The following is a 19,312-nucleotide window of genomic DNA, read 5'->3' as shown; positions in this document are numbered from 1 at the left end:
AAATCATTCTAATATGCTGATTTATTATTAGAATTATCAACAGTTGTGCAGCCAAAAGAATAAAGGTTACGCCTTCTTTCTTTGCGTGAATATTTGGGCGGCGTTATGCAAATCTTCTCACATCGTGACGTAGACATGTGGGGTGTGTTAGAACGAGCCGTTTTAGGTAGGCGTGGCTGACTCTTAACGTTTATAAAGAATATCTCTTTGGATTTGAGACTTTAGTCTTTGCAACTTTACAGATCTTCTTTATGCACCAAGAGCTTGTAACACTTCAAAGAGAAAGGAAAAATTGAAATCGCATCATATGACCCCTTTAACATTTTGGCCGAAACGGATTAGCCGATAACTGTTATCATGCCAAATCAAACAACAGATAAATGGCCAGCTTTAAAACTCTACACTGTTTAAATAAATAAAAAATAAAGCACTAAAACTTAAAATCAATTGTTATAAATGCTACAATCAATTTTAGGCATCAGGGTCAATCCATCTCAAGAGGTCCAATGGAGGTTGCTTGACCATTTTTAATTTTCCTCATTTTGCAATACATAGAGATAATCGCTCAAATAAATAAATAAATTGGAAAACAAACAACAACAAAAAAACAATCAAGCAATAAACTTTTGAATTTTGGGATTAACTAAAGATTAACTTAAGGTGCGTGTTAGATGACGACAAAAATGAAATAGTGGAAATTAGCATGTACAACAAAAAATATTCAATATCGCCGGATACGATAAACAATATGGCATCAATATATTGCATCTGTAGTCAGATTCTTTGTTTAGGCAATCTGAAGACTTTGAGCCACTTTCTTCCTGTCAATCATGTAACACTTTCAACCTCTAAGAAATGCGTCTCTCAACTTGTATTTTATTTTCTGTGTGAATGGCCCCTAAGAATGGCAATTTTCTACCATTATTTTTGACAATTTTGACAACACTGAGATAACATGCTACTGTTCTGATTACAACCATACAACTGTATCCTTGTCGGATGGGGTTTTGAAAAGAGGGGGTGTGTCCAAATCAGTAAATGATTAAGAACAGCTAACATACAGCACCTTTAATTCAACTCTTTACATTCGAGAGAAAAAGACAATTAACAGAGGGCTGGAAGAAGAAGCAGAGGTTAAGGCTAAATGCTAAACAAAACCACATAGACACAAGCTGGGTCAAGAAGAAAAAGGGGAAAAGAGAGAGGCTGACAACCGCCTCTAATTTCTCTTGTCGGATTCAGGTGGGCTGTCTAGTTGTGATCAGTCCCAAACATAATTCCAGCCTGCAGAACGAGGGACGATACATGCGGAGACAGAGGGGTGGAAGACAGCGTCTCTCTTCCTCCTTACCTCCAGCTCACACCCCCCAAACAGACCCCTAATTGAAAGACGAGAGTAGCCCAGACCTTGACAGGAGGGAGGTCAGTCTAATTGCTGCTGGCCATATTTAACATTAAGATAATCAGCCCATTAATTACCCTTTGGATCATTAAATCAGTCGCTTGCAAAATGAAATTTCGAGCTCTATTACTCACTTGAGAGACCACGAGGGAGGGTTTTCATTTATCAGCCACCAATCCTGGATGCAGAGCGCACACACCAATGCCCGAGCTGTTCACCAGGACACAAGCTCGCTGAGTAGCAGCATTTAGCGACAAAACAACACTTCAGAGTCTCAATGCTGAGACATGCTAATCAAGAACATGAATTTCATACACACTAAATAAGAAATCATGTCGAAAACTCAATATTTTCTGAGATGTAAAAAGTATGCATTATATTATATTTTTATTTCAGATTTCACACATTTATTATGGTCAAATGTGCTCTTATCAAATCAGATTGAAGCCAGTTGGACGGTTACAAGCTAAATCAATTCAACCGCCCAGTTAAAGATGGGAAGACATCAAATTACACACAACGGAGCACTGACAAAATCACATACACGCACGATCACAGGGTGGACAAAGTAGTCTTCAAAATGTCCAATTCTACATGATTTCAAGTTTATTTATTATGTCTTTTATTGGCCTAAAAGAGAGTTTCCCAACAATGCCTCTTGAACCCCTAGAGTTTCATGAGGGAGCTGCAGGTGGTTGGTTTTAATCAGACAAATTTAATCTTAAAAAAATAATAAAGTAATAAAGGCATAGTTCACCCCAAAATGAAAATTCTGTCATTAATTACTCACCCTCATGTCGTTCCAAACCCGTAAGACCTTCGTTCATCTTCGGAACACAAATTAAGATATTTTTGATGAAATCCGAGAGCTCTCTGGACCCTGCATAGACAGCAATACAACTGAAACTTTCCCAGACCCAGAAACGTAGTAAGGACATCGGTAAAATAGTCCATGTGACATCAGTGGCTCAACTTCAATTTTGCAAAGCTATGAGAATACTTTTTGTGCGCAAAGAAAACAAAAATAACGACTTTATTCAACAATTTTTCTCCCCTGAATTACCGTCTTCCACCATTTTGGAGAGTACCATGACGCATGCGCACGCTTTCCCTGAACATAAACAACGTGCATTTTACAGATGCCCTTACTTTTTGGAACGACATGAGGGTGAGTAATTAATGACAGAATTTTCATTTTGGGGTGAACTATCCCTTTAATAATACTTTTTATAATAATAATAGCAATAATAATTCAGCATTTATTTGATTAAAAATAAAAAATTACTTTGTAAAAGAATTTTCAGCAGCCATTAGTATTGGTCACATGATTGTTTGGAAATCATTCTAATATATTGATTTGGTGCTCAAGAATTATATCTTATCAATAGCAAAGTTTTGTTATCGACAAAAAAAAAAAGTCTCCAGCCTGTTTCCATCCACTTGGCTTTTTACCGATAAAATGGTGTGTGTAATCACGCCATCACAAGAAAAAAAAAAATATTTTCACATAAGTTTTGTTGTATCGCAAAAAAAAATTGCGCTTGAGCCTTTTCCATACATAATTTCACATACTGCGCAAATTATATAGGCTAATAGCCTATTTGTTCCCCATCCCTTTGAAACAAAACTTTATTATACATTGTATACATAAAATCATTTTTATTAACAAGTGTCATGTGTGTTTTTTTTTGTACTTTGTTATTCTGTCATGTGACACCACAAAGTGTTTCCAAACTAATTTTTGCGACATTTGAAGTGTCAGTATAAAATATATGAGCTAAAGTTAAACGGAAAAGGTGTTTTTTCAAATGTATCTTCTCTGCTTAGCCTATAAATGTATTACACATCAACTATTAATGTCACTAAGCAAAAGCCAGTTCCAGTCAAAAGCATGAAAGAATCAAACTGAATTACACTTCGTATATTTCAGCAGGAGTATTGAAGACGAGTAGAGAGATGACTGCAGGACTGTTTCCAGTGACTGAGGTTAATTGAGATAATATTGACCCTCTCTGTAATCTCCTCCTCCCACCACATGCCTTCACATACATAAATAAACAGCTACATGAGGAACTATAATCGCATTAGCACATCGACAATGGGCGGCAGAAAATGGCGGATCCATATTGAAAGATTTTCAGAGAGGAGGGGAGTAATTAAAAGGTGCTTCAGGTGACTAATGAGGCCGGCGTGGAATGGGAAGTCGATATTTTGGTGGCCAGCAGTCAGCACTAATTTGTTATGACGGCTGGTGGGACTAAAGCCTCTCTGCCGATAATTACGCTGCTGAAGATGAAGGAGCAAGGAAAAGGAAAAATCTGATTTTAGGTTTTTCCACAGTACTCCACAAACATATGCTATAAGGCGGATTGAGAAGGATGACAAATATCAACTGCTGGACTACTAAGAAAATTATGTTTCTGTCATGGACAAGATACAGTGTTTTCCAGGGTTCCTACACATTTTCCATTTTAAAATTCCATAATTTTCCACACTTCTCTGTAGATTTTTATGTTTGATATGCTTTTACACTTTCACTGATTGCATACATTTTTAATATTTATATATACATATATATAGTTTTAAAATAATATTGTCATTGATTAAATTTATTTAAAATTAAAATTATTAAATATACAATTATTGTCATTATTTTCAGCATTATATACAATATATAGTACAGTAATTTCTATATTACATTTTTCTGGCACAGTGCAAACCCACTCTCACATGTTCACCGCATGCACAGGTATTCTAGAAGTGCTAACGTGCTTACATGATGAGAAGAAACCTAAACATGCTTTATAACCTGCGTATATTCACCTCTGACAACTGTTTGAAACTGTAATTGTGGTTTGATGATGCATGATCACCAAACAGCAAAGAAAAATCATGGGTGGCACACACTCTATGGCTCTACGCCAATGTTTTTTTTAAGTAAAAATAAGCACCTTGCTTATATGAAGTGCAAATAATGACAGAAATGACAGAATGCATTGATTTTGAGAAACGCTCAAACAGACACTTGTTTGAAAGAGGAAATGATGTAACTGTGTACCTGCTGGCATCAGGGGCAGGCTTTAGGCGTCCTTGAGCATTGGCTTCCCACACACTATTAGCCAACTCATTGCCGATGGCCGACATGACCTTGATGAGCTCTAGAGGCCACTCGTCCAGGTCCAAAGAGCGGACACGAGACAGGTGAGTTCCCAGGTTGCGATGAATGCCTGAACATTCTATACAGATTAAAGCCCCCAGGTTCAGACTGGCCCAATCAGGGTCTGAAAAAGCCAGATAAACAAAGACAGAAACAAAGAAAAAGTCCTTAAGTGTATATACAGCATAACTACATTCATATGGCATATATTACCTCGATTTTCTATATGAAAGGATAGAGAAGGTCATTCTGGGTGTTGCACCATTTAGACAGATCAATATACATAGATCAGTACATCATAGAATCATAATGTACATTACGAAAGGTACATGCAGATCTCAGTTTATAACAAAACTCACTCTGGGCTTCACAATCCACACAGCGCGTGTTTCCTCTCATGTTCCTGACAGACTGCAGAGCGATGGCTTCTGATTGGCTGCTCAGACGAGACTGTGGGCACATTCACGAAAGTTAATGTTTATTTGAATGGTAATGACTTCTAAAGCATGTTATGAAGCATCATTAGACGCATCATTTCATGCTGAAATGAGATTCAAAAGCAGGGAAAGAAGGGGAACTAAATAAAAAGAATAGAGGCACTCGGTAGAAGGTCCAGGGAAATGCAATTTGCCCTGGCCTGAGGCATAAACACACAGTGGGTTGAGAGTTTAGACTGTAGCTGTGAAGCAGGAATGTAATACTGCAAAAGGCTAATACTACAACGAAAGTAATTACAGTTTCTAAATGTGTGCATGAATGTATGTAGAATATACATCCTGTATATATATATATATATATATATATATATGTATGTATACATATATTCAGCCCTATAACAAGGAGGTGTGGCATTTTAATTATCTTTGCACTTGATACAACATCAGCACTTTAATAAGAAAAGATGACAGCAAATAACACTGACTACAATCATTTAAATTGTTGTTTCAAACTGGGGACCAAAAGGGTGCTAGTAGATCCATGGAAAATTTCAGAGAGGGAAAAAAGATTTATTATTATCATCATCACTATAATTATTTTTACTTGAAAGTTTATTTATTTATTTTGTTTTACTCATAAGGTTAAATATAAAACTGCTTTCAAATATTTTTGAAATATTATTGCAAAAAGTGTTATAAAAATACATTTTGTTGTAACAGTTCTCTAATACTGTGTTGGATCACATTACTTTAAGTTGGAAAATAAATGTTTTTCATTTGTTAACAAGAAATGAAGCAGTATTTCTTAAAAATAATAAATAAAAATGAAAGACTAAATCAAACCTTTTTTTAGCATTTTATTCTTATAAATGAGGATTTTTGCCCTGACATTTTTTACTTTATACTCCCTATATACTATATACTCTGCATTCAGGTTACTGTATGTACAAATTGCATTTTTTTTGTGTATCTTTGAATAAATTAATGGTTAAGCATCAAGTAACAGATCCACTATATGCATTTTTTCTACCTTCTGTTTGCTGCTCTCACAGGACTGTAGACTCGCCAGAATCTGGCTCTCAATGGCCTGAACCCATGCGTCCCGCTCCTCATAGGACGTTGCCTCAAAATTCCAGGTCTGTCCCGTCAGAGAAACAATGATGAACTCAAAGTTGTCCTCTTGTTCTAGATCGCATGGGAGAAAACATTCAAGATGATTACTAATCAACAGCTACAACATAGATACTGTATTTTCCCCATTAAGTAGTGTATGTGATCTTTGAATATTTTGGTCTTTTTTTTGTTTGTTTGTTTTGATGCAACTCTTGAACATTTCATGAATGTGGTCTTAAAATTATATGAATGATTAACTCAAACACTTTGCTTGTAATGTTCTAGGATAAAAGTCCCCAGGAAGGATTCTCGCCCCTGTAGAGCACCTGTTAGCTGTGGGACACACTCCGCAACCCCTGACCTGGGGGGCTTGCCCCACGACCCTGGTCAGGATATGCCACTAATTACAAACCAGACCAGACCAGACTCCCGATCTTTCCAACCGTGCTGCTGGTCCTGTCCACAACATTCCCTAGGCAAACTGACATATGGATCTGCTATCCAGGGCCCTGGTTAGGTTAATGGGCCAATCATGAGACAATTAGGAAAATGTGTGTGTGAGTGAGTGAGAGAGTGAGAGCCCTTTTCAAGAGTTTATCTCGGGAGTTTGAGTACAGAGAAATGGAAGGAGGTTATTTAACGGCACTGAGGGTCAACATTTGGAAAGTGTTAGGAACAAAAGGCCATTGACGGGGTGATCAGAGGGGACAGCAATGGAAAGGGCACGCAGATGGCTCGAACAGAGATGTGAGACATTGATGAGATGCGATGGTGTGTCACAATCAAAGGGATCCCACCCGAAACACGATCTGAGGCCGTAAGAGATCACACACTTTACACATTCTGTTTATAATTTACTCTGGAGGGGCAATTACATAATGAAGAAGTAATCAGGGAAGTAATACCCCTCCACACACACACACACACACACACACAAAAGAGGCATCCCTAAGGCCAAAATGCCATGAAGTGGAAAACCACCACGCTCCCCATGGCATCTGCAAGGCCAATGAGAAACAGGAACAGGAAACAACCTGGAAACTCTGCCATTCTAGTAAAAACTCTTCAATATAATCTCTCATGGACAGCTGGTATCCCCCTGGACGACAAACCTACAAATCCGGTCAAAAGAATGGATTAATTAAGATTTCCTGATTCTTTGGAAATAGTTTTTTTAATGCTCACCAAGGGTGTATTTATTTGATCAAAATACTGTAAAAACAGTAATATTGTGAAATATTATTACAATTTAAAATAACTGTTTTCTATATGAATATATCTTAAAATGCCATTTATTTCTGTGTTTGCAAAGCTGAATTTTCAGCAGCCCTTACTCCAGTTTTCAGAGCCACAAGATCCTCCTGAAATCACTCTAATATGCTGATTTGATGCTCAAGTAACATTTATTATTATTATCAATGGTATGATAACAGAAGTGACGGAAGCAAGCAAATATGGAAGCCAAGAGGACCTTGCTCACAGTTTGTATATCCACAGTACGAGCTTTCTCTCATGCAGGCATAGAGCATACGTTCTAAACTTACATACTAGAAGGCTGTTGGCTGTAGTCTCTGCCGTGTGTTCAAGAGCAACTTTTCGGCTCAGACACAGGCAATGTGATGCAACACCACAGTCAGCTTTTGTCGCCACTAGTTCTTTGATGTCGGTTTGGTGTGTCTGGGCCTTAAGTGAGCAGTTCTTGCTAGAATAAGCTGTAATTTGGACCAGATTTATGCCGATAGTCTGGCTCTTTGAATCAGTCATTTAGCCAAAAGCAAGTTAAAAACAAATTTATCAATTGTATTCACAGCTGATTTGTTCTTTTTCCCATAAACAAGTCTTTAACCCCCATTTGTCTCAGACTTCTCTTCCAGCTATACTATGTTTTGAGACAGCTCTTCGAATCATCTCCCTGTGAGGCCATTTCACAAGTTTAATCGGCAGGAAATCTGTCCAGCAACACCATTTCCTCTCCTTCAGTCAATCACAGGCCTAATTGGACTCCTATCATACAAGTCATATTAAAGGTCCCGCAGGGCAACAGGCCGCCCTCACTGCTGTAAAAGAGCCTTGTGTTCAAATCCCAAAATTCCTCCTTTACGGAAAGACATGCTTGGCAGCCAGAGTGCTTAAACCTCTCTGGCCTCCAGCCTCAGAAAAGGGAACTGTAGGAAAGAGATCTTTCCGGTTCTGGATCAAAGGAACAAGCAGACAATAGAAAATGTGCTCATTTACAGCAAAACTCAAACTCAAAACATCAACAAAAAGTGGCTGGGGAGTCTGGGCCTATTATTTATTCATTTTTGACGGTTTTTTTTTTATTATTATTAATATTTGCAAGGTTTGGGGGCTGGTGGGATCACTGGAGCATCCCAGCCTAGATTGGACCCACCCTTCAAAGGCACCGGGCCCTCTGGGGTCAGCAGCAATGTTCTCACCCTAATTAAATCGCAGTGCTGTTGGGGAGAGGGCGGTGTTTGACAATTATGAAAAGCAACAATGCAGAAAGACGATATTTGGAGGCAAATATGAAGATTGGCTCCGCCCCCTCCCCTTAGCACACAATTAATTAGAAAACAATTGTGTAATACAAAAACTGCGATGACAGGGTATCAGGCTGCCACCCCTCCCTTCTATTTCGCCCTTAAATGGGGTAGCTATCATTCATTGGGAGCCTGGTACTGCTCTCAATATTCCACAAGCCACTAATAGGGCAATCATTATGTTTCACACAACTTAGACTGAAAGGATCCAATCACTTTCATGCTTTTCTATTCTTGCGCTGTGATGTTCAGGCATATTGCAGCGGCAAGGACATTTGTGAACTCTGACACAGGCAACCTTTACCAACACACGGCATGCAATCAACTCGGAGAGAAAGGATGCAGCATGAACAGAAATGAGGCAGGGGGTGTTAGCTTCACACGGCCCAGACGGCAGTGCTCGGGGGTACAGTGGAAGAGTTGAATGGTTGGAAACACAAATTAACCGAGCGAAATGTCAAAGCACACAGTATTGCTTTGTGACACAGGTCATTAATTCCCATATTATCCCCTCCCTTTTCAAGCATCCAGCATTAATAACCTGGCAAATATTACAGGAGTTATTCACATCCAGGGAAAAATGTGGACAAATAAATAAAGCAGGGGAGGGGTGGAGTCATGGGGAAAGGGGTGTAGGAAGGGGAGGGGCCAAAGCGCACACCACCTCCCACAATAATCCAATATCACCAAATGACATCATCCAATTTACCATCACTGCACTAAATCATCAAAACTCAAACACGACACTTTAACACGTACAAACACGATTATGGAAGCAAAGCATCATTTTACAATCGTTACATGCTCTAAAACTGTAAGTGCCGTGCAGGGAGTTTCGCGAGGGAGAACGATCAGGGAGGACAGAAGGATAAAGCATAATCACAGGGTCTCACCGCATGTGTGAGGGACTTGTCTAAAAAAAAAAAGAGGGGTACACTGACTTCCCCCTCGGTCTGTTTTCTGGAGCTAGTTACCTTCAGTGTTGGAGGCACTGCTGTAAATGTTGCGCAAACTACCGACCCGATTTATTTTCCATGCCCTACGTTTGGCTGCATCCGATGACAAGCAGAGGAATAGGTGGAGAGAAAGAAAAAAAGACAAAAAAACAAAACAAATGACAGGAGTGGAGAAAGTAGAAGAGCCAAAAAGATAAATATTTGGGAAATGAACAGGAAGTATCACAGAAGCTAAATATATATGACAGACAAAGGCAGGGTGAAAAACAAAGGATGAACTGCAGTCAGCAGTCAAAAGAGCAAATGTTCAAACAAATGAGAATTACGCATAAATGATTAATTGGCTAATGAAGTCAATGGGTTTGAAGCAGGGGTTGAAAACACATTGCATTAGTTTAAAAAGGCATAATAATGCACCGTTTGAGTGGAAAACTGCAAGACAAAACAGGTTATGTCCATGTTATCAAGCAGAGCGTCTAAATGAAAAATAAAGATGAATTAATAAATCTGTGCATTTCATAAAAGATGGGGAAAAAAGTTTTTCTCTATGAACGATTACGTAATTGTGGCATCCATAATTGTAATCGCGATTAGAAATTCGATTAATTGTGCAGCCCTACTACTAACAATGTCCAAGAGTAAACATACATCACAAGATTATTATTTTTTTTTCTTAATGTAAATTCCCACCACCATGCAATTCCGCCACACCAATTTATCTACTGTCTTTAACAGCATTCTGTGATCGAAATGAAAATGATTTAAGTGACACTTTGTAACATTAGCATACCTTGACAACCCAGGCTGATTGGAAATGTTCACAAAATATTGCGTTCACGTTATATTTACTTTCTTAGTAAAAATACTTAAATACTTGAGATGACATATGGACAAAGTTGTCTCACTAGTTTTTTTTTTTAAATATAAAAATCCCAATTAGGGTCAAACTTGGATTATTTTTATGCATTTTATATTTGTACATTTTTTAAGTGATGTGTGTATTTCACCATGTGTATGTTTATTTCACAGTGTTGTAATAAATTTAAAAATATTTTTAATAGGTTTTCATATTTTATGATTGAAAGTCTGGATCTGGGACAGGGGTAAAACAAACAAACAAAACTATTAAAAGTATTTAAAAAGAAAAAAAGAGAAGAAAAAGGTGAAGGCATGGTAAAAAGTTTGCAAGGAAGTTTAATGTGACCATCATATAATCGAAAGAAAATACTAACAGAAAGTTGCCCCATTTTAAAATAATAATGAAAAAAATCTGTTCCCTAAAACAAATTCTTCTAAAGTTACTGTGATATGCAAAATCCAGTTTAAATATATATATTTTTTTCTCAGTTCACTTTGTTCACAGGTCTGGTCTCATCTCTTTAAATAACTGCTCATTTTCCAGCTGTGCTGACAACTGACCTGAAGTCTCTTCGGCTCTATGCAGTCTCACTCTTTTCCCCTTAGGCCTAAGGGGACATTTGTTACACAACAGTAATCCTGGAAAAACAATCCAATCATGTACACAGCATCAGAGAGGAAAAAACTGCAATAACGTGGCCCGGAATCAAGCTATTTTCCACACAATAGACTCTGTAAAATCTGTATGGGATAGATTTACTCTGTCTTATTGTCTACGTGCCACACTTGACCCCCCCCACACAAACCATTCTTTGCCTTCTAATAACATCAATTCCATGAATGTCGGCTCTTAACATCTCTCGCTCTCATTTGTAGGTCTTAAAAGACATTTCAAAATGGCTTTTGTTGATCACAGAGAGCAACTTTTAGTTTAAGATATGAATGGTCCTTTTTCCATACCATTAGGAAGCCATAAGACCATCTTCACTTTGTTCCTGCCAGTAACAGCGCAGAGCTGTTCACCTGCAGAATGCTTTAATTAAAAGTTGCGGCCACGTGCCAGACCGATTCCAGCCGAGGACACCTGTGAGGCCCCGCCATCTTCTGGAATGTCTTTCTCTTTCTGGCTGCTGCTTAAAACGTATCGCCTTCCTGAGGTATCCATGTCTTTGTTCGATCATCAAGGCATCCATGAGCCTCCCGCTGTCCCTGTGCAGTGCAGAGCCCACGCCGTCTGCCTGATCCGGTTTCAAAGGCTCTCACATTCTCCTGCTCTCATCAAATGTAGTAATTACTTAACAAGGGCCACTTAGGGCCGTACAGCTCAGCGGTAATTGATAAACTGTGATCGTCCGTGCCATTTGAGTGCTGGGCTTTCAGCGGCCCACTGTGGGGGGGGGATGCGAGGAGTGTAAAAATGCACGGCATGCTGGGATCGATTGATCTTCAGGGGGATGAAAGAAGAATGTGTGTGAGAAGACTTTGTCTCAGAGAAAGGAGAAGAGCAGGTGAGCGGAAATTAGAGAAAGACCCCTGAACTGCCATAATGTTAGCGGAGAATCATCAGCATGTTGAGATTGTGTGCGTTCAGGGACACATTTCTAAAATGATGCACCTAAAACAGTTACAACTAGCATTTAAGATGAAAGAACTTGAAGACAGCTGTAGGATGTCGTTATGACATCCAAATGATTCCAATGTTAAAATGATTTATAAAAAATCAAGAGTCTCTATAAATCATTTATACATCATTTTACTTACACATTAAATTATTCTGATGTGGTCTAGTGATTTGAGATTTAATCAGGAAACTGAAAGGTTGAAGGATCAAAATATCATTGTGTCTGAGTGTGTATTTTAATTGGAAAAAAGCGCCAGCTAAATGATGAAAGTAAAACACCAAAACCAGCTTTCTGTACATAGATGAAGCCTACGAAAACATCTTTAGGTCACATTTCACCCCAAAATAAAAAGAATGATCTATGATTTAATGACCGAATCACTTTGTCAGTGTGTTGAACTTGAGAACTGGATCAATCCAATTTTGTGAAAGAATCATTCAGGCTGGTTTTGAAAATTGGGTTCAATTAATTCATTGAAAAGACCAATTCACTATTTCAACTATTTGTTCTCAAATCAATTTATGAATGTACCAAAAAGTGTTAGGGCAGATGTCAAGATTTTCAGTGAGTTACTTAAATTTCGGTTTGTTCCACAAAATAATGGCATGACTTCATAAGACTTGAAATAATAGATCTTAAGTCATATGGATACATTTTATATATTAAGTGTTGATACTACTGTACAATGTAATTGTATTAAAATGTATTAATTGTATTTAAATATGCATAAAGTAGTTTTTGTAAAAGAGCAAAACATGATTTTTTTATTACAGTAATGCGAATGTGATTTTTTTGTATTACAGTAATTAGAATTCAGAGGGAAATTTTGCTTAACTAATGAAAATAATGTCACAATGCAATCTTAATGGTCCTAAAATAAGTTTCATTGTCTTTCAGCAAAATAATATTTCTTTCGATTTTGGAATGAAATATGACCCAAAGTTTTTACCTGGTTTTGTCACATGAGATATTAGCAACACACAGTGTTTCAGCACCACCATGAGAGTACATGTAAATGTATGCATGCTCTATAAAACACTATGAGTGCAGTACCTGACCGTGACAGTATGTGTGTGTTATATAAAACACTATGAGCGTGTTACCTGGCTGGTGGACCTCATGAATAACAGAGAGGCTGACAGCCTGATCCTTCAGCAGGCCCGCGGCGTGACAGCACTCCCCGGCCCCACGCACAAGTGCTTAATGGCTAAATTGGGAGACTGTTACTAATCGCTTATTGAATAATGAAAGTGACACAGCTGATAAAAGATTTCAATACTGAAGATTATTTATAATATTTCACTTAAGTGCCTGCCTGACGAATGGGGGCTGGGGAAGAGGCCCGGGCAGCGTCTGACAACGTTCAACCTTTTCAAAAAACGTGAATCAGGGCAAGACAAAGTGGCTCTCCAGGGTTAGGAAAAAGAAAAGGGAGGAGGGAGGATGGGGAAAGAGTGAAAGAAAGATAGTGATGGCGAGGAACAAAGAGGGGGTGAGTGAGGTAAATGAATGCAACCCCATTTCTCACAGAAGACCCCTACAGGTCAGAAACGACAAGAAAAATCTCTTTGTTTCAGTACAAATGTACAAATGTTACATTTGAAAATATAAAATGTTAAACAGGTATGCCACAGTAAAGGAAGAATATAATTCATTTTCATATGACCCCAGAATATCAATCATAATAATCACAGCTTCATTAACAGATTGTGTGTGTGTGTTTTCTTTTTTTTTTTTGGTAACTTTTAAATTTTTTAAGAGTTTTCCAGATTACATTGGAAAATAAAATGTAAGGTTTAGAGATTTATCAACCAAGACTAAATAACATTTTGAAACAATGTTCATGTATCTGCCTTCTACAATCTAAGGACTATCAGGGTTCTCATTTCCCATGATTCCACTCTTCCATTACCACATGGTGGCACCATAGAGAGTATTAAGTGGAACAGATGGTCTCTCAAAAATCTCAAATGCTAAGGTCATGGTAGAGATGGTACAGTGGTTCTCAACTGGTTTTGCTACAATTCCCAAATTTTACATTGATGGCAATCCAATCCAACACTATAAAATCAGACATTGCATTACTATGAAAATTGACTGGCAAAATGATTGTGCATATTAACATACACTTACATTCGAAAGTTTGGGGTTGGTAAGTTTTTTTTTTTTTTTAATAGAAGTCTCTTATGCTCACCAAGGCTACACTTATTTGAGGAAAAACACGGTAAAAAACAGTTATATTATGAAATATTATTATTTTTTATATTATATTATATTATAAAAATATTATAATATTTTTTGAAATGTAATGTATTCCTGTAATGGCCATTCCTCCAGTCTCAAGTGTCACATGATCCTATTGTTAAATATTTTCGTGGAAACGGAGATATATATATATTTTTCAGGATTCATTGATGAATAGAATGCTTATTTCATTTGAATAGAAATCTTCAGTAACATTATAAATGTCTTTACTGTCACTTTTGATCAATTTCATGCATTCTTGCTGATTGAAAGTATTAATTTCTTTAAAAAAATCTTTCTGACCCCAACATTTTCAATGGTAGTGTATGCTACATAATTTATTTAATACTAAAATATAATTTATATTATAATAATTAAGTGCACAAAACATTGCAATGTGGTTATAATGTGGTTATAAGTTATCCGCATGTTGGCTTTGCTTTATTTTATTTTGCATAGTTTGAAACTGTCATGAAACCTGTCTATGTTTGTATCTGTCTAATTTGACTTGCTTCTACCAAGTGACCAGAATTTGAAAAAAAAATACTGCATGATGCCTATATATATTACCATTTTATCTATGCACTGTAAGAGAAAATATTATTTTCCTATGTATATTCAATCAATGCCACTGCTTATACATGATTAATCTTGTCAATCTTACATGAGTTACAGAGATTTCTTTAGCATTGTTTTCTGTTCTGTCTGGTAACAGATCTGTGATCCATTTTTTTGGGTCACGACCCCCTAGTTGAGAACCACTGAATGCATAAATATATGATATTTAATACAGCTAGAAATATGCAGAATAGATTTCATTCTGATACACACTGCATGTGACACACTGATGTGTATATATACATGCACACATACTCTTCCCTCACGGACAATATATTGGCCCCCTTTGGGAGAGGATCAATAAGGGTGATTGGGAACATTTTAAACAAGCACTGATCCTCGGCTCTCAAGAGGCCGCGGCCACCCACACAAGCCCAGTCTAATTAATCACACACTCTCTGAGCTGACACACACTCATCCATCATTCCTACATCATTCCTCTCTCACACACACAAACACAGACAACCTTACGACACTTCAGAACTGTACGCTAACCCTGTCTAGAGGTTATGAACTACTTCCTGTAAACTGAAGACCCATTTACACCAAGTGTTCCTGAACATTACATTGCAATCTAGCATTTTTTTTTTCCAGTTGCAAATAAATAAACGTTTAGGTTAATTTAGTTTAATCCAAATTTTCTTTCAAAGAGTAATCCAAGTTTGTCATTGGACATGTTTGATAAATATTGAAATATTACTACCATTTAATGTAACCATTTTCTATTTTAATACATTTTATAATGTAATGTATTTCTGTGATGCAAAGCTGAATTTTCAGCAGCCATTACTTCAGTCTTCAGCGTCCCATGATCCTTCAGAAATCATTATAATATGCTGATTTGGTGCTCAAGAAACATTTCTTTTTACTATCGATGTTGAAAACAGTTGCTGCTCAATATTTTTGTGGAAACTGTAATATATATATATATATATATATATATATTAGGATTCTTTGATGAATAGAATGTTCAGCATTTACTTTAAATCATTTTGTAACAATATAAGTCTTGAGCATAACTTTTCCCTTGCTGAATAAATGTTTTTTTAAACAACTTACAGTCCACAAACTTTTGAACAGCAGAGTATGTTATCTGCATTTACATCATATTTAAATGTAGGCTTATTGCAAAGTTGAACAAACAATACTGTGTGTAGTTATATACAATGCTAATTAAACCACTTTAAGCTTCAATTCTCTATGAGAATGAGTACTAAAATAAATACAAATATCTATCCATTGTGTCAGAATGGTAGCTGCAGTGATGAGTGGAGTCTGTGCGTGTGTGAGTGAGTGACAGACGGTGTTTAACCGGCTTGTCTGTGTGAGTGTGTAATAATCACTCAGCATATTTCTCTTGCTCCACGCAGGCCTGTCAGCTGCCTGATCCATACTGATGGCAGGAAACATATTACACATCTGCTGCTCAGAAACATCTGTTCCACTGCACCGTCACAGCAGACACAACTTTACTGCATGACGGTGTGTGCTTGCTTGCGTTTATGTGTGTGTGACAGCAGCAGTGTATGCAACTTATGGTGTTTATATACATGCTGGTATATGGGAAGGGTTCTTTGATTATAATGAAATGTACAGATGACTGTAGCACCATTCAAAAGGCCTGCTATTCTCCACTTTTCTAATTAAAAAATTATATTTTCAGCATCAGAATTTGAGTGAAAAGTACATGAATTAACATGAATTTCAGAATTTTTATAGCATTTGGTTTGTCCCCGTTTTGCTTTTTTTAGTTTAGTTTAGTTTAACTTTATTGTCTGTCCAGATTTCCTGAACAGAAATTCATCTTCGACACTGGCATAGAACATCCTAACTAACAAATAATACTACACATTCACATATCACATAAAAATTAAAAAAAAAATAAAAATTAATACAATACAATATGTATGTATGCCCACACATATGCATACACATGTGTACACACACCTACCCAGAAAGATACCTCATGATAATACCTCACTTAAGAATTTGGTTTAAAACAGTCACCGCCAATGGTACAAATGATCTTTTATATAGGTTCTTTTTAGCCAGCGGTATACGCAGCCTGCGCCCTGAAGGAAGGGCCTCAAAGCAGGAATGAAGTGGATGAGTTTGATCTGAATAGACTGCAATCGCCTTTTTTTCCATAAAGTATAAAAACAGCTCTTGCATTGTACTCTGTTTCTGGCTGATTATCCTATTTGCTTCATTAATTACTCGTGTTAATTTATTTTTCTGTTTCATTGTTAAATTGCCATACCATGATACAATATTATATGTTAAAATACTTTCAATCATCGACCTATAAACAATGGTTAAGACCCTCCTATCAATGCTAAAATTTCTTAGTTTCCTGAGTAGACCTAAACGCTGTCTTGCTTTCTTGTGTATATGGTCCACATTTTCCTGGAATGAGAGTTTGTCTTTCATGACAGCAGCAGTGTAAAATTGAATGATTATGTTATCCAGCATGATTTGAGAATGTTTCTAAGAGCAAGGTGGAAGTTTGACTTTTTCTACAAAGGAGTTCACACGGTCAATTTCACAATTAAATATAATTTAGATTATACTTAAAAGGACATACACAATGAACAATGTTATATCAAAATAGCTCTGTGCATTATTTCTTGCAGTATAAATGAAGTGGATTACACAGCAATATTGACAAAATAAAAACAGTCACTGTTCTTGACTGAATAACTTTAGCAGTTTTAATAATACCTCTACTGAAAAACTTCAAGAACTCTGTTCTATTGCATTTTTTTTGGACTCATACGAATACTAATTTGATTCGTGACCTAGAAATGCAGCATCCTAGAGTTTTCCATTTGTTTCCAGGTTTAAACAGGTTTTAAATGTAAAAATTTTCTGAGTGGACTTTTGTGCAATAGTTTTTCACACTCACCCTCTTATTACTCACCCTGTAAAACATCATATAACATTGCAGTTAGATACGATGTTAAAGATCGTTTAAGAACCAATGCAATACAGTGGTTCTTAGGAACGTGGCTGAGTTTTACAGACCAAGAGATGGTCAGTAAAGATCTGATCAGATCTGAGAGGAAGAGAAGACTACAGATGAAGTGGTACAGAGACCGGATGTACCTTCTGCAGTTCCAGAGAAGCCGTCCACCTTGAAGTTGCTGGTACTCTTCTTCCTCCTGTGTTTTTTGCGGTTGGCGTGGGGTGATGGGGGCGGGTCTATCTTTGGACTGGTGGTACTGGATATGCTTGGACTGGAGCATACAGAATCTCCCAGACCGGCATCTGGACACAAAGAGAGAGAAACTGATGTAAACATTCAGCCCTTTTTTATCTCACGCATAAAGAATATTCTGTGGTGTCTGCTCTGGTTTAAATGATTGAGCGCTCGCGTTCGTGTGAGGCCAGTTCTGACTGGCGTTTGGCTGGATTTTCCAGCTCAGGCTATCAGAAGGCTGCTTCACTTTTCATAAGCGGCACTGACAGCTGTGACTAGCGGCAGAATAAAATAACATTCAGTTCACATCAATATCAGGCGGGGTGAAAGCGCTGATGTGGGGAGGGGCTGTGGGGATATTCAGGATGGCACTGAGCATGCTCCCAGCCCCGTGCATCAGCAGACAGCCCCAAGGACGGCCGTAACTTATTTTACAATCGCTTAGTCTCAGCTCAAGTGGAAAACGTGACAACTTATCTCTGCTGACAAGATGCCATCCCAAAGTGAACAATTAACTACCTCGTTCTAACAGCCCCTTTGTTCGAGCTCTGCCTATCACACACCTCAGCGTCAAATACACCTTTTTCCTCTCCCTCATATTCTCCATCCTTGTCTTCTCAAGCTCAATGCTTTCTCAAAAAGTAATTTATTAGTCTTTATAATTCTAGCAGATGTTCAGTCACAGTCCGTTTGCTTTTAGCTTTTTTGTTGTAAAGCATATACAGTTACTTCGGAGGAGAGAAAGGGCAACACACCACGACACCACATACATTATTATGGAATAATCCACTTCAAGGCAAATGCTAAATGTCTGTCATCTTTTACACCGAACAATACAAACTAAAATAAACTAGTGAGTGATTCTTGTGGGTGGTTGCCAGGTCATTGTGAAAAACAGTGCTTTAAGGATTAATTTTGGTCCAGATCTATTATTTATTTAAAGGGGTGGTTGATTGCGATTTCACTTTTTTAACGTTAGTTAGTGTGTAATGTTGCTGTTTGAGCATAAACAATATCTGCAAAGTTACGAAGCTGAAAGTTCAATGCAAACGGAGATATCGTCTTTTAAAATTCTGGCAGTTTAATGCCTACAAAAATGGCTGGTAGGGACTACAAGAAGTTACTTCCCAGGTTTGTGATGTCACAAACCCAGATAAACCCCA

General features: G+C 37.4%; 1 protein-coding gene across 1 annotated transcript in view; it reads right to left on the bottom strand.

Annotated features, from left to right (window-relative positions):
* Positions 1 to 19,312, bottom strand: part of LOC107748916 (arf-GAP with GTPase, ANK repeat and PH domain-containing protein 1-like) — a 156,992-nt gene that overhangs the window by 17,387 nt on the left and 120,293 nt on the right. Inside the window, exons 13-16 of the mRNA XM_016563924.1 lie at positions 18,056 to 18,217; positions 6,027 to 6,181; positions 4,919 to 5,009; positions 4,461 to 4,683 (exon numbers count right to left, since the gene is read on the bottom strand). Coding sequence (XP_016419410.1) covers positions 4,461 to 4,683; positions 4,919 to 5,009; positions 6,027 to 6,181; positions 18,056 to 18,217 — 631 coding nt within the window. The remainder of the gene's footprint in view (positions 1 to 4,460; positions 4,684 to 4,918; positions 5,010 to 6,026; positions 6,182 to 18,055; positions 18,218 to 19,312) is intronic.

Source organism: Sinocyclocheilus rhinocerous, unplaced genomic scaffold (assembly GCF_001515625.1).
Source record: "Sinocyclocheilus rhinocerous isolate Xijiao unplaced genomic scaffold, SAMN03320098_v1.1 scaffold1371, whole genome shotgun sequence".
NCBI classification, from domain to species: Eukaryota; Metazoa; Chordata; class Actinopteri; order Cypriniformes; family Cyprinidae; genus Sinocyclocheilus; species Sinocyclocheilus rhinocerous.
This window is presented reverse-complemented; position numbering and strand designations above follow the sequence as displayed.